At 38.4% G+C, this 14,921-nt stretch overlaps 1 protein-coding gene across 1 annotated transcript in view; it reads left to right on the top strand.

Annotated features, from left to right (window-relative positions):
• Window positions 1-14,921, top strand: part of ehbp1 (EH domain binding protein 1) — a 201,048-nt gene that overhangs the window by 18,210 nt on the left and 167,917 nt on the right. Inside the window, exons 3-5 of the mRNA XM_079249296.1 lie at window positions 5,165-5,222; window positions 5,309-5,404; window positions 9,565-9,618. Coding sequence (XP_079105422.1) covers window positions 5,165-5,222; window positions 5,309-5,404; window positions 9,565-9,618 — 208 coding nt within the window. The remainder of the gene's footprint in view (window positions 1-5,164; window positions 5,223-5,308; window positions 5,405-9,564; window positions 9,619-14,921) is intronic.

Here is a 14,921-nt window from a genome sequence, read left to right as displayed (position 1 = left end):
AGTCCTCCTGTTTCATGTCCTCTTTTTCAGCTGTTAGCTGAATATTCAGTGTGTTAGTTTGGAAGCAGAACACACAATGTAGGATTTTTACATGGAAACATGTTACAGAGAAGATTAAACATCTTTTTTGATCACATATGCAGAAGTGACAAATGAAGATTCACTGATATAATTTTATATATATATATATATATATATATATATATATATATATATATATATATATATATATATATATATATATATATATATATAAAAATATACATGTGATAAGTCTTTTTTTCATCCTTTATTAAAAGGGGATATTTTAATTACTAAGAGTGCAAATATTAAGGTACTTTTGATTAAGATGCAGAGAGCTGTGATCTTTTTTATGTGAAGGACTTTTTTTCCACTGTTGCACTATTAGTGCAACTAGGACTGGGTGATATGACCAAAATGTCATATCCTGATATTGCTCATTTTATATCCCCATAACGATATAAAACTATGTGTATAATATTGTGTCAGTCATCAGTTATGTGTCAGATGTGCTTGGCAACGGCAGCAGTGATCTCCTTCCATCTGGGGGAACCATAGACTGTATATAAAAGATGGGCGGAGCCTCTGTGACGTCACCCGTAGGTTTCTGAAGAGCTGAATTGAAGCTCGGTGGGCGGTTCCTACCATCACCATCTTGGCCGGGGCATGCGTGTTGTCTTGCCCGAAAAATACAAATATGGGCAAAGAGGTGGAGCTGAGAGGGGGGCTGTGAGCGTCATGGTGGATGATTGACATCGAGTGAACTCCGAGCTTTCTGTAGCTAAGAGCTAACCAAGCTAACCTGGAGATAACAGGAGCTAACCAGCCAACAGAGGTAAGCAGGCTAAAGCTAAGTCACGTTGTTAACCAGCTAAAAACCACGATTGTTCTACGTTCTTCTTACTTGAAGCGGGAGATTGGGTACCTGTCAATCAAAAGGACACGCCCCTAAATATGCCAAATTTCGAGATGAAATTACTTTTAGATAGACAAGTTAGAAAAAAATCCACTCAGTTGTCAGTTCCCCCACAGTTGTCATGAAGGTAAACCTGACCTATTAAACCTAAAATGGAGTTTTTAACCAGGCTGGACACATGTTTATTTCTGCTGTAAACATGTTTATTTCAGCTGTAAACATGTTTATTTCGGCTGTAAACATGTTTATTTCGGCTGTAAACATGTTTATTTCGGCTGTAAACATGTTTATTTCGGCTGTGAAGTTGGTCTTTTTAACATGGGAGTCTATGGGGATTTGCTCTGTTTTGCAGCCCCTAGTGGATGAACGAGGAAAATGCAGTTTTATGCACTTCCGCATAGGCTTCAGTTTTAACTGCCAAATGGGACCAGTTAACTGGATGTTTAATTTGTCGACAAAGAAACCAAAATGAAGAGTGAAGTGTTCCTTTGGTTGTCTCTCCTCCGGTCCAGAAGCTTGAACGTTGGGATTATCGATGATTCTAAACAGACCTTGTTTTGTCTCTGTGGGGTCAGCATCTAAGTTTCGTTCATCTTCACCCCAATAATAACTGTTCTTTCCTTAACTGAGCATGTAAACCAGTGCAGATGAAGCTGGTAGACGTTGGAGTGACAAACAGATGAACAAACACTTCAGTCTTCATGGATCACTGCGACCATTTTCGTCACATTTGTTTTTCCTCTTGAGGCGCTCCTCCTTGACGGCTCATTGATTCCTGCTCCACAGAAGGAGGAGCACGCAGTCTGGCGTTTCAGCCCAACACTAGAAGTGTGTAGAAATCATCGAGCCTGCGGACAAATGACTTAAATTGTTCTCATAGCTCAGCAAATGCTGCACAAAGGGGGAAACTCTGAGATAGCATGTGTTGTTGAACAATAGCTTCTCTATGTGGGGCCTCCCCTCAAGGCTCAAATCGTTATGTCATTCTTCTTCTTCTCTCGTCTTTTAGTCGAACACTTTCTTCTTTTCCAGATCAGCTGCTCTGCTGATCTCCTGCAAGAGTCTGTCACAGACGCGCTCTTTCCTCCATGTCTCGGGACACAAACAACAAAAAGGGTTTTATTTATTACTGGCTTGTTTTGTCTGGATTTGCCTGTAGAGTTCTGAGATTTCTCCAAATTTTCTTATTTGTTGTATTTTCTAGGACTGTGACGAAATGCTTTCATCCCGATTCGATTCCGATTTTTTGGGTGCCGATTCGATTTAAATTGTGATTCTCTCAATTCTTCGATATTGCAGATATTTGTAGATTAAAAACAAAAAAAACGTACAAAACTTTATTTTGCTCGTTATTTTTCTTGATTTCTATGAGGAAAAAACAGTTGCCAGACCATCATTCTGCTGCTATAATGCCCAAGAAGACAAGTAAGAAGATTAATAAAAAAAACAATAAAAATGACAAAAATTTTATAATTGATTATTTTTATTTATTTGAAAAACAATTTGATTTTGAAAAATTGTGAAATATGTTTCATTAATATGCAGATCTAACACTTTGTGTCCTGGAGCTGTGTATGTATGTTTATTTTATTTTTGTTTATGGTGTTTGTTCTATATGTGTTTTTGTTAATGTGTTTAGTATACAATAAATAAAAAGTTGGTTGAAAAAAAAAAAAAATTTGAAGCAAAAAATCCTGATATTTATTCAATTCGATTTTCCCACCCGTACTATTTTAATCAGTGTATGTGGTACACAAGTGCCTTTTATAGGGTTGATTAATAAGAAATCCCTGATTTAGATTAATTTGTTAGTCCATCAGAAATTCAGAGGTCTGGAGCAACTATAGAGAGCTCAAGCATCTCGTAAAATCTTCACAATGCTGGAAAGGAAACGTTTAACCTTTGACTTTTAATTCATGCTAGATGTATACATGTAAACAGCCCTTGTTTACCCAAACAGTCCTCTGCCATCGCAGTGACGTCGTGTTAACGTAGGCTGTTGTGTCTTGGAAAATGTACGGACAAAACATGTAATTGATTTACCAATTTACAGCTTTTTTTGAGATCCAGAGTATTAAAATCACACACATCAAATCTTTGATGCTTTACAGCTGTTGGAACATGTCGGTCCTGTTTGGTTGCTGGATAGTTCGTCTGCAAGCGAACCGAGACACCAGACTGTAAGCAGACCAGAGTCTGCTTCTTTAGTCCACATCAGAATGCAGTTGGTGTTCATACTGCGCTGAAGGAACCGTACTATCCCTGTTATCGGGCCGCTGTAAAAGCAGACCAAACAGCAGCAGTATGAGCCTGTATTAAGAATCCTGCTGGAGCATTCATTGGTTCAGGAGGAAAATTAAATAGTGACCATTAATCTGATTGAAAACTGTTTTACAGATGGTTCAGGAATTGTTTTCCGTCCACAGATCCCGTTCAGAGTGACAGTCTCAGGGACAAAATCTTCTGAAGAAGAAGCGTTGGAATCTGAGTATTGATTGTTTAGGTTTGATGTTTACTAGCAGTTTTTTTCCCCTTTTTCTTGTTGTTTCTTATTTTTTCTAAATATACATGTTGTAGGGCAGGACGATTAATCGGATTTTAATCTCAGTACGATCTGGGTTTTCAACGATGATAAAAATAAAAGAGTGTGATTATTTCTCTCTCTGCAGTTTCCTCTCCTGCTGTCTTCAGCTGCTAATCGAGCGTCTCTGGCGTTGCAGCGCTGTGCTGTAAACTCCTCCCACAGCCGCTTTGCTTTCATTCAGACACTGTTGCCAACTTGGCGACTTTCTGGCTAAATCTGGAGACTTTTTTTTGTTAAAAGCGACAAATCTAGCAGCTTTTACTGGAGTTATTAGAGACTTTCCTGGTGTTGTGGCGACTGACTTGAAGGCACATATTGTTCTGCAGTTACTGTAAGGAAGGAGCAGCGGGAGCCTCTCCCGTCCTAAAGCACTCCCAGGCGGCCAGTCTCAGTCGGCTCCGGCTGCAGGTCAATGTAGAATAACTGCAGTAGGTTGTGGAAGTTCACCTAAACATAGTTTATACCATTGTCAGTGAGAACCGGCTGCATTATATTCTAGGGCTGTGACAATATGTTTTTGTCCCGATTCGATTCCAATTTTTTCGGTGCCGATTTGATTTAAATTGCGATTCTCACAATTCTTCGATATTGCTGATTTTTGTAGATTAAAAACAAAATAAATGAATAAAACTTTTTTTTGCTCGTCATTTACCTTGATTTCAATGGGGAAAAAACAACACAGTAGCCAGACCATTATTCTGCTGCTCAAATGCCCAAGAAGACAAGTTAAAGGATCAATAAAAACAATAAAAATGACAAAAATAATCCATTATAAAAATTTTTATTTTGTTGGGGAAAAAAACTATTTTTTTGTTTAAAAAAAAATTGTGAACCAAAAAAATCCAGATTTTCGATTTTTCGATAAGATTTTCCCATCCCTATAATTTTCCTATACATACTTCGGCGAGTTAAACACTGTAATATCCCTCCGTTACGGGGCGTTACCATAGCAACATGTTAAACAGCTGGTTCAGATCAGCCGTCTTTTAACAGGTGAATGAGAAAAACGCGCTGCAGCCTGACAGTGGTTGTTTGGTATAAAATATACATCGACGTAAAATAGTTCCTATATAAGCGGTAAAAGCACTCGGAACAACTCGGAACCGTGCATTAGACGGTTATAATGCACGACACGGAGTTATAAACACCACAATGCGCAATGTTGTTTAAAAATACTGGATAATCGTGTTAAATAATCGAGATCTAAATTTCAGTCAAAATAATCGTGATTATAATTTTTGTGATAATCGAGCAGCCCTAACATGTTGTAGAAATGAACCGACATGACTTTCCCAACTGATGCCTTTAATTCTGACTTGTAAGGAAACGAAACGGCAAAGGAGGCGAATACTCCGTGTCCGATGCATGTGTGCATGCATGCATGGTACGTGCCCTGTTGTGCATACCACAGTCCACAGAGAGCAAGCCAGGGGTCAGTTGTCCCGTCATGATTTATTCATAACATGAGACTGTGCGGTTGTGTGTGCTTGTGCTTGTTTATCTGCATGTGTTGCAACATTAAGACGCAGTTTCTCATTATGACATGTATAATAAAGCGTTTTTGAAGTCAGGTTGATGAGTGAATTAGTTCTTTTTTTGTTTTTTACTAATCTTTTATCTTTTCTCTTCCTCCTTGTTCGCAGGCAACCCGACAAGCTGGTGGTGGTTTGGACACGTAGAAGTCGGCGGAAATCCTCAAAGGTTTGTTTTTCAGATGTTTGAGTCTGAAACAAAAACGATTAAATATTGTCACGTCTCAGTGTTTTCTTTCTCTTCCTGTCTTGTAGTCCCACAGTTGGCAGCCTGGCATCAAAAATCCCTACAGAGGAGTCGTGGTGTGGCCCGTTCCAGAAAACATCGAGATCACAGTCACTCTTTTCAAGGTCTGTTTCAGAGGGTTGATCGCTGTGTGTTAGTCCTGATTTATTGTTTATTTTTTTCACACTGTTTATATCTCTTTGTCAGCTGCGTACTTGTAGTAATACTGTTGTCGATAACACTCTGTTCACGTCTCTGTCACAGTGACTGGCTTACTTAAACATGCTGGAGCCTCTGTGCTGACAGGCAAGCTCGCTGCTTAGTGTCCGGTTACATCTCTTTGCCTTAACCAGGCCTCCACGCACAAATATCCACATACCTGGTGTGTGGAGGTGGGCAGCTTTTTTTTTTTACATTTCCCTGATGTCACAGGTACATTATGAACAAACGATTATGTGCTGGAACGTTTGACGGAAAGCCCTGGCGCTGACTCATAAATGGAAGTTGCAGAGGCATGTCTTGTGACTTTGTCTGCAGACATTTGTGAAAACATGCAGTAGTATCTGCTTTCATGAGGATTTGTTTTACTTGATTGGAACCACTGTGTGCACAGATTATCTCTCAGGTCCTGTCCAAGAAAAAAAGCGATGAGGCTGTTTTTGTAACGTAACACTGAGCTAACCTGCTGAAGGCAAAGTTCATTCACTGTTGTTGGGTAATGCTCAAGTCAAATAACACAGTTTAGAAGCGGGATGTCTGTGCAGCTTTCATTGATCGTTACAACTAGAACAGAAATGAATTAAAGACTAAAATGCAGGTTTGATTAACACCTTTCCAGCACCTGGTTTGACCCCATTTTTCCCTTCAGAACCGCCTTGATTCTTGGTGGCATAAATTCAACAAAGTGTCTGAAACATTCCTTGGAGATTTCGCTCCATGTTGACATGATTAATTCACAGTTACTGCAGATTCATGATGAGAATCTCCCGTTCCACCACATCCCAAAGCTGCTCTGTGTGGTACTGAGTGGTCATAAAGGCCGTTACAGGATGGCATGGAGCCTTTATGGCAGGATGGATCCATGTTGTCATGATGCTTCCAGCAGAGTCTGATCCTACCATGTGAATGTGGAGCTGAACTGGAGACTCATCAGACCAACAACGTTTCTCCATCTTCTATTGTCCAGTTCTGGTGAGTCTGTGTGAATTGTAGCCTCAGTTTCCTGTTCTTACTGACAGGAGGGAACCCGCTGTGGTCTTCTGCTGCTGGAGACCATCTGCTTCCAGACTGGATGTGTTGTGTGTTCAGAGATGATGTTCTGCAGATCTTGGTTGGAACTGGTGCTGATTGGAGTTCATGTCGTCTTTCTGTCATCTCCAACCAGTCTGTCCAGTCTCTCCTCTGACATCAGGAAGACCTTTCGGTCCAGACAACTGCTGCTCGCTGGATATTTTCTCCTTTTTTCATACACAGCTCTCTCGGGCTGCTTTTGTCCTGATTCGATTCCAATTTGTTGGGTGTGAATTCGATATAAATTGCAATTCTCACGATTCTTTGATATTACTGATTTTTGTAGATTAAAAACAAAAAAAAAAGAAGTAAAAAAAAAAAAAACCAAATTTTTTTGCTCGTCATTTTTCTTGATTCCACTGAGGGAAAAAATCAACACAGTAACCAGACCATCAAATGCCCAAAAAGACAAGTAAAAAGAACAATAAAAATGACAAATTTTATTATAGATTATTAGTATTTATTTTTAAAAAAAAGATTTTTTTTAACAAAAAAATATATTTTAAAATTGCAAAGCAAAAAATCCTGATATTTGATTTTATCGATTTGATTCCCCACCCCAACCATTCTCTATAAACTGTAAAGATGGCCGTGCATATGTCTCAGTAGATGAGCCGTCTGACAGACTCAGACCAGCCCGTCTGGCACTAACAGCCATGTTCAGTCATTTAGATTAAAGCTTATTAATCGTGGAGGGAGATTCTTTCTCTGTTACAGTATGGTAGTGGGTCGCCAGATTCCAGCGCCAAGGGGTTCAAGGGTCGTGCTCAGGGGCCAACATTCGTCACCAGTCTGGACGTTTTGAACCTCGGTCCTTCAATCCCAAGTCCACCTCTAAAACACCACCTTCCTCCTCCACCGTCTGACGCTCAGTTTGAACATCAGCAAGCCGTGTTGATCACGTCTACGTGCCAAAATACATTAAATGCTGCCCTGTGATTGGCTGAGTTTAAAAGCTGGACTTAGTAAAGCTCACCAGTTGGTCAACTCTCTTTACTGGAGATGGTTCTCAGCTAAATATGTGATGGTATTTTACGTCATTTAAGATACATTTCCCCTTTTACTTTATTTGTTTATTCATTTATTTTATGGAATGCCCCTTGCGATGTACCATCACGTTTTCGAGGGGGTCCAAAAACATAAAACATATAATACATTATAACCAACTACAACTTCAGCGTCGCTTGTATGATTTGACATCTATGCTGTGCTGCTCTTCCTGCTGTAAAGCAGAGAGGGAACGTCTTGCACAGAAACATTGTTGGCAACAACCAGCATTCCTGCTGGGTTCATATTTTCATTTGCTTCATGTTTTGAGAGAAGATGGATCAAGGGGCGCAGAGACGAACCGAAGCACATCAACAAACTATTTCAGCTCCAAGAAATACAAATATGTGAAGAAGTTTGCAAGAGGAATGGTTTTAGTCCAGTTGTTCTGGTTAAGGAACGGCTCATGCTGTTGGATTTCACCACGTTTTCTTCAAACGTTTGCAGCATTTAGGACTGGTTTTTGACAACAAAAAGGCTTAAAGTTGGCAACTATCAGAAGAGTTTGGTTTGATACCAGTGGTATCACTAGCAATGCACTAGACACTGTAGTGTAACTACGTGGCTTTTATGTACATTTTGTTTCATGTCCAGACTGCTGGTGTTTTCCCTACGTAGGCCCCAAGTGGGCATGGGCCTATGGGGACAACAAAAAGGCTTAAAGTTGGCAACTATCAGAAGAGTTTGTCACTTCGTGTCACATGCATCTTAACTTGCCTGAGTTTGTTTAAAGTGTTTTTCTAGTTTTATTGTGTTGAAGTCGGGAAACTCAGCCTTGTACTGAAATCTGTGTCACTTCATGCAACCTGGAGTGGTTTTAAACTGAGCCCTTTAAAATAACGTCTGCTATCTACCTGCTAACTTCCACTTTAGATGTGACCTGGGTGTATTGACTGAAGCTGAAAGCCGGTCATTTCAGGATATTCTCATTTCCCCGTCTGGCTCGGAGCCCGGCACTGGGAACAGCTGAGCTCAGCAGCGTTGCAGCATGTACAGCGGGGAGATGTGTAACACCCGGCAGCTTCAGCTGAACTTTGTCAAAGACAGGAAAATATTACGATTAAAGAATAGCTTAAGTAGCTGCAGAACCAGCTGTTCATCTTGCAGACAGAACTGGTCCAAGCAGACAAATCTGCAGCGTGGGTAGTTGTTATGGTCCAGTGCTTAGTGGGAAGTCTGCAACATGACAGTATCTTACCAGAATTTTGCATTTAGTCAAGCCTGGCATGTTTTCATTGATTTTATTTGACTTGTGTGGTTTTATGAATGTTGTGTTTGTAATGTGCAGAGTGTGCAGAGTTGTTTGGGTTGCAGAGGGACAGACGGTGAAAACAGGTCTCTGTTAATGTTAAAACATGCTAATGACCAGAGAGGCAGAGAATAGCTGTGCCTGGAACTTATGTTTCCCAGAAGTACAAAAGTACAGCAGAGAATGGAGATGGATGGCTGTGACGCGCTCCGCTGGCGTGTCGAAGCCATGTTGGTGAAATGGTGAAGTTTAGGAAACACCCTCTATATGTTTTTAGTGCTTTTCTTTTATTTTTTTTTTCCCCTAATCATGACTTTCTGTCTGTGAAAGGATAAAAAATTACACTCATGTTTGGATTATTGTGTAATATTTAAATGTATTTCTGTGTTTAAGAACAGCTGTGAAGATATAAACTTGTGTGAATTTTAAAGGAAGCAGAGGAAATCAAAACTGTCACCAGAAAACATCAAAGTTATTGATGTTTTCTGATATGAGTGTTCAGCACAAATCACATTTATCTCAGGGAGTTAGTGGCTCAACCTGGAGCGGTTTAAAGTCACCTGGTAATGCCTTTGTAAGAAGGGAAACGGGACAGTCAAACCAGGTCAGTGGGTGAACGGAGCACTGGAAAAGCTGGTCAGGATTCCTGATGGGGAAAAAAAAGATTTTAAACTAATGAATGATTTTCTGTCTTTGCAGGATCCCCATGCAGAGGAGTTTGAAGACAAAGAGTGGACATTTGTCATAGAGAACGTGAGTGTTGTCACCCTTTAAAGTCTTTAGCTGTCACTGTCTTCCATTGTTTACTGAGTGTTTTTTTTTTATATTAAAAACTGTGGGAAACATGTGGATGAGGTTCATAAAGGAATGACCTTTTATTACAACTTTTAAAGCATCATAGAGCTGTAAGTCCCACTTCATCTCAGTCTTTTCATATTTAATATCTGAGTGTATAATCAGCTGTTTTCATGTGCAGATTCTGCCTCCATGTGGTCAGGTTATGTTACTACATGCTGAGATGACAACATCACTGCATTCTGTTTGCCACAGTTTCTTTTTTTTTATTTTTAAATTAGAACTAATTTCTAACTAAAAAAAAAATTCATATCAAGGTTTGTGATTGTAACAGCCTGGATTTTAACGAGCAGCTGCTATCTTCACACATTTATATAAACCATATCTGATTAAAAAACAATAATAAAATTTGTGGGTCACAACTTTTTACATTTTAGCTCGATATAGTTGTGGGGTTTTTTTTTTATGTCTGATCATACTTTTTTTTTTTTTTTGGCACTCAAGTTATATAAGTTACAGTCATCACAACAACATGTTGAATTGATATTATCAACAGAGTAACAAAATGGAAAAGAATAAATATATGCGTATACATCTAGTCCCGATCCTACTTTTTAGCTGAATATTCGTGTAAAGCTGTATTAAGTTCACTTTCCACCACTGGATTGGAGCTCTGCTTGTTATTAGTACATATTAAACCAACAGCATCCTCAGCTGTTTTACAATACAACAACTTTATTTATTACGCACTTTAAAAACAACAATGTAGACCAAAGTGCCACATTGTGTGGGTTAGAAAAAAAGAATGAATAACATACATTTTAGCCGGTACCTTTGCTCACATACGTGTATCTATCTATTCTTTATTGTTTTGCGGACATGTGACACAGTGATAAAGACAAATTGGATGAAATTTGTGTTTCTTTTTCTGCCGTTATTATTTAGGCATGCATGAAAAGTTTATAATTAAGTTAAATATTATTAGTTCCTTTCGATTGAATTATATTTTATTTATTTGTATTTTCTGAAATAAAAAGATTAGATAGTATATGTATAAAAAAAAATGGATTCAAACTGAAAGGGTGAGTTTTGTGAAGTGGTGTTTCTCCAGCAGGGACGTTGAACTTTGCTTATGAGTTAAAATGCGAGGCTTCGCTGATGCTCATGTTGCAGTGAAAACTCTGTGGAGATGATGTGTTTTCATGCAGACTCATGTTTACAGCCTGGTGGGGTTTAAACTCATCCGTTTAGATGTTACTTTTTTATTTTGGTGTTTAGCATAACTTCTTGGATGGGTCTCCACTTTTGAGTCTTGCTGCAGAGTCAACGTAGTTTCCCCACATTACTGTTTTCTGTGGAACAACGCGTATAAATTACACACAAACAAAACACTTTTCATAATTGGTTTATAAATAATGTTAACACAGTGAATAATCTACTAAATGCAGATGATACATTTTACTCCTATGATGTGTTTTATGGAAAAATATGTTTCACAAAGAGAGTTTTACATGGTAGCATAATTACCTCCGCCAAGGAGGTTATGTTTTTACCGGCTTTATTTGTTTATCTGTTTGTGTTCAAAATAACTTAAAAAGTTTTAGACGGATTCTCATGAAATTTTCAGGACGAAAAAGGAAGAACTGGTTTGATTTTGGATCCAGGAACTTTTTAAAGGCCTTGGCGGAGGTCCGCGTTCTCCGAGTGTTTTTCTGGGTGACTTCTGAATTGCACAGTTTTGATACAATACTTTATTTTCAGACTTTGTACAACTGTATCTCTATTTTGATAAATTAATAAATGTAAAAAAAAAAAAAAAAAAGAGTCAACCATAGTCAAGAGAAAGCAGCAAGTATTCCTGTATTTTGTTCAACATATGGTTGCAATAACTGGCGAAATATTGAAAGCAGATTGTGAGGAATTACATTTCACAAGGTTGAATAATAAATTTATTTAGCCAGATAAAAATAGATATATAAATCCAAATGCATCAATAAACAAAAATCAAACATGTTAGTATTAAATTCATTTATAAATTTTTTTTATGTTGAAGCTACCTCATGTCTTAGTTAAATGACATTATAAAAAATATTTTAGCATAAAAGCATGTTGTTTTAATATTTTACAGTGATCTGTATCATAACATTATATCTGTCCTTTGTAACAAACCAAACTGTGAGAAAAATCAGGTAAAAATTGGTGAAGTTATTGTTGTGGTTGGACCTTACACCTTATAAATAAATAAATGCGTTGGAGGCGCATGGAGACCCATCCGAGATGGAGGCGCGATGAGACCTCGGCTTGTATAGACAGCGTGATACGATGCAGCTTCTATGTATATGATGTCTATGGTAGCACCTCTGTTAGCTAGTTAGCTCCCATTAGCTCAGTTAGCTCTTAGCTACAGACAGCTGGGAATTTCATGGCTGTCAATCATCCACCCCCCATCTCAGCTCCACTTCTTTTCCCGTTTTTCTGTTTTCCTGGAGCGACGACTACGTAACACTGCCAAGATGGAGAGGGTGGGAATCCCCCACCAAGCTTCCATTTAGCTTTTCAGAGCCCCACATGCAGTGGTGTAATCCAGGATAGTCCACGGAGTATACACACTTCTTTTTCAGTCAGCATTGAGAATACATTCCTCCAAACCCCCTGTGACGCTGCTTTTAGAGTTGCAAACCTTCCTACACATGTAGCTACGTCGCCCAGCAGCTCAGCTAATGCTACACACACAACAGCTGCGTTAACTTTAGCTTGCACATAGACATAATACAGATATATGTCTATGAGCCTGTCTCTTAGTAGTCTGTGTGCCGGTACTGGTTTAGTCATTTGAAAACAAAGAGCAGAAATTATGTGACAGTGAGCAAATATATTATACAGTTGTGCTCATATGTATTCATCCCCTTTTATTAAAGAAAGAATAAAACAGCTGCCTGTAAAATAAGCTGAAATTGACTAAAGTAATAATAAATAATGATTTTATGAAAATCATTACATTATTTTCTAATTCTGGTTCAATAGAAATTTTTTTTTTTTTTAAAAGCAAACAAATAAGATAATTTATTACATATTACATCACTCATAAAGTAATATTTAGTTGAACAATCCTTTAATGTTTCCGCTCCAGTCAGGTGTTTTCTGTTCCTCTCAGTCAGACTTCTGCACCTGTTGACAGGTATTTTGTCCCACTGTTCAACAGAAAAGTCTCTAATTTGTTTTTGTTTTTTCTTTCTTTCTTCAACTCAATCAAATGAAAAAACAGTGTCTTATATTACTAAATTATATTTTTGCAAATTTTTAGTTATTGTTCTTTTTTTAAGTCTCCAGTTATTTGACTGTTGTAAATTCAGCCTTTTCTTTAATGAAAGGGGATGAATACATATGAGCACAACTGTATATTGATGGATTTTTGGGATAAACTAAATAAAGTCTTAAAACAATGTTATTCTGGGCTTCTTTTTTTTCTGTTTTTAAAACAAAAATAGAAAAAATAGAGCGTATATCTACTTCTTGATGGATCGTCACACCACTTTCTATATGCTGCGTCCATCTTTTTACGCACACTGTTTTTGCCAAATAAAACTGACTAAATCAACTCTTTCATCCGCATAAACCGTTGTAATTATAAGAAGTACATGTAGCTGACACACGGGTTGACGTTTATTCATTTATTCCCCTCTTTAGTTAACAGAGTTATTGTAGTTTACATAAGGATTGGCTTTCTGTTGTGATGTTTTAAGAGCTATTAAATCTCTAAAATGAAATTTACCAGCAGGATACATGCCAAATGAGTAATTACTAAAACTACTTCCAAATGTCGTGACGTGTCTGCAGAAAGAGGATGCACACTAGAGATCAGCTAGAACCCCTGACCTCCCACCCAAGACTTCCCTGCCCATTTCTCCCCCCCTGAAAGAATGTTGGTGGGAAAAAATGGTTGGTGAGCTGGTTGTCACTTTTTGTACACATCAAACTCAAAGGAATGACAGCAAACACAGCTCCACCTTTCTTTTTTGACAGAGAGTTAAGAAGACAAGCAGGTCAGCCAGTGTTTTCTGGCCAGAGCGTGGGAGAGAGCAAGAATGACAGAACAAAAAAAAAAAAGACAAGTTTGTGGGTTTGCCTGTGTCTCCACATACCTGACTAATGACGGAAAGATCAAAGCAAACCAGTCTCCTGATGGCAGGAATGGAGAATGATGGGGAGGGAGAGGGCAACCTTACACCTTCCACACACTCAGGGTTTCCGCCTGATGTTTGCCTCCCATACAGGGGGAACATGGGATTTCACTTCCAACTGGGAACTTTTAGGACAAAGTCACTAAATTCTTCAGACATTAGTGTTATTATTTCATTTAGTAATATTCTACTAATGTGCACTAGTAGGTTGAAATGTAAAAAGAAATATAATAAGCCTTAAAACTCTGCAAGCGACCCGAAGTGCTTTCACTTATTTAGCAGCGAATCTCTCAGGAACAGTAGTGTGTAACTGTGTGGGGTGAACTGTGGATAGTTTACCCTTTAGCCGATCCACAGAGGTTTACCAGGCATTTGTTTCCCATCCAGGAGGTTTTCAGTCCGGCCACATGATTTACTGTTTATTCACAGAGACAATATTGCAAATCCACTATTATTTTATCGCATTTCTGCAATAATAAAATAATAATACAATATTAAAAATATAAATAAAATAATAATACATAAATAAAATATAAATAAACAATAATATATAAATAAAACATAAATAAAATATTAAAACCGCAAGCGGTGATATAGGCCCTCGCACCATGGCGCCACTCGGCATAATGCCACCGCCTCCCCTGGCAACATCCTTCCCATGCCTCTCTCAACCTAAAGTGCAGCCAGACTGCACTTCAGGCCATTTAGACCTTATGAACGGTCACTTCCTGTCACCAAGGGGCGGGGCTAATTTATAATCTAATTATTGACATACAGAAATGTGAAGGATATGACTGGCATCATCTGTAGCAAATTTGGTGCAGGTTGGTTGTTTTTTGTGGGAGTTATGTCAGTTTTCCTTTTCATTGCATCACATCTGCTTTGCTGCCCCGCCTCTCCTAAACGATATCCCCTATTAAAAGAAATAGCACAACTTTTAATCACACATGCCTCTTGAGCATCCTGACTCATTTGGGTTAAAGTTGGACAAAATTCTTAGGACAAGTTCCTCCAAATGCATGGCAAAGAAAATGACAGAAATGACCCCAAAAATGGCACCCTTTTCAAAATGGCCGACTT

Source organism: Telmatherina bonti (assembly GCF_933228915.1).
Source record: "Telmatherina bonti genome assembly, chromosome: 11".
Taxonomy (NCBI): domain Eukaryota; kingdom Metazoa; phylum Chordata; class Actinopteri; order Atheriniformes; family Telmatherinidae; genus Telmatherina; species Telmatherina bonti.
The sequence above is the reverse complement of the archived record's forward strand: the minus strand, read 5'-3'. Positions and strand labels throughout refer to the sequence as shown.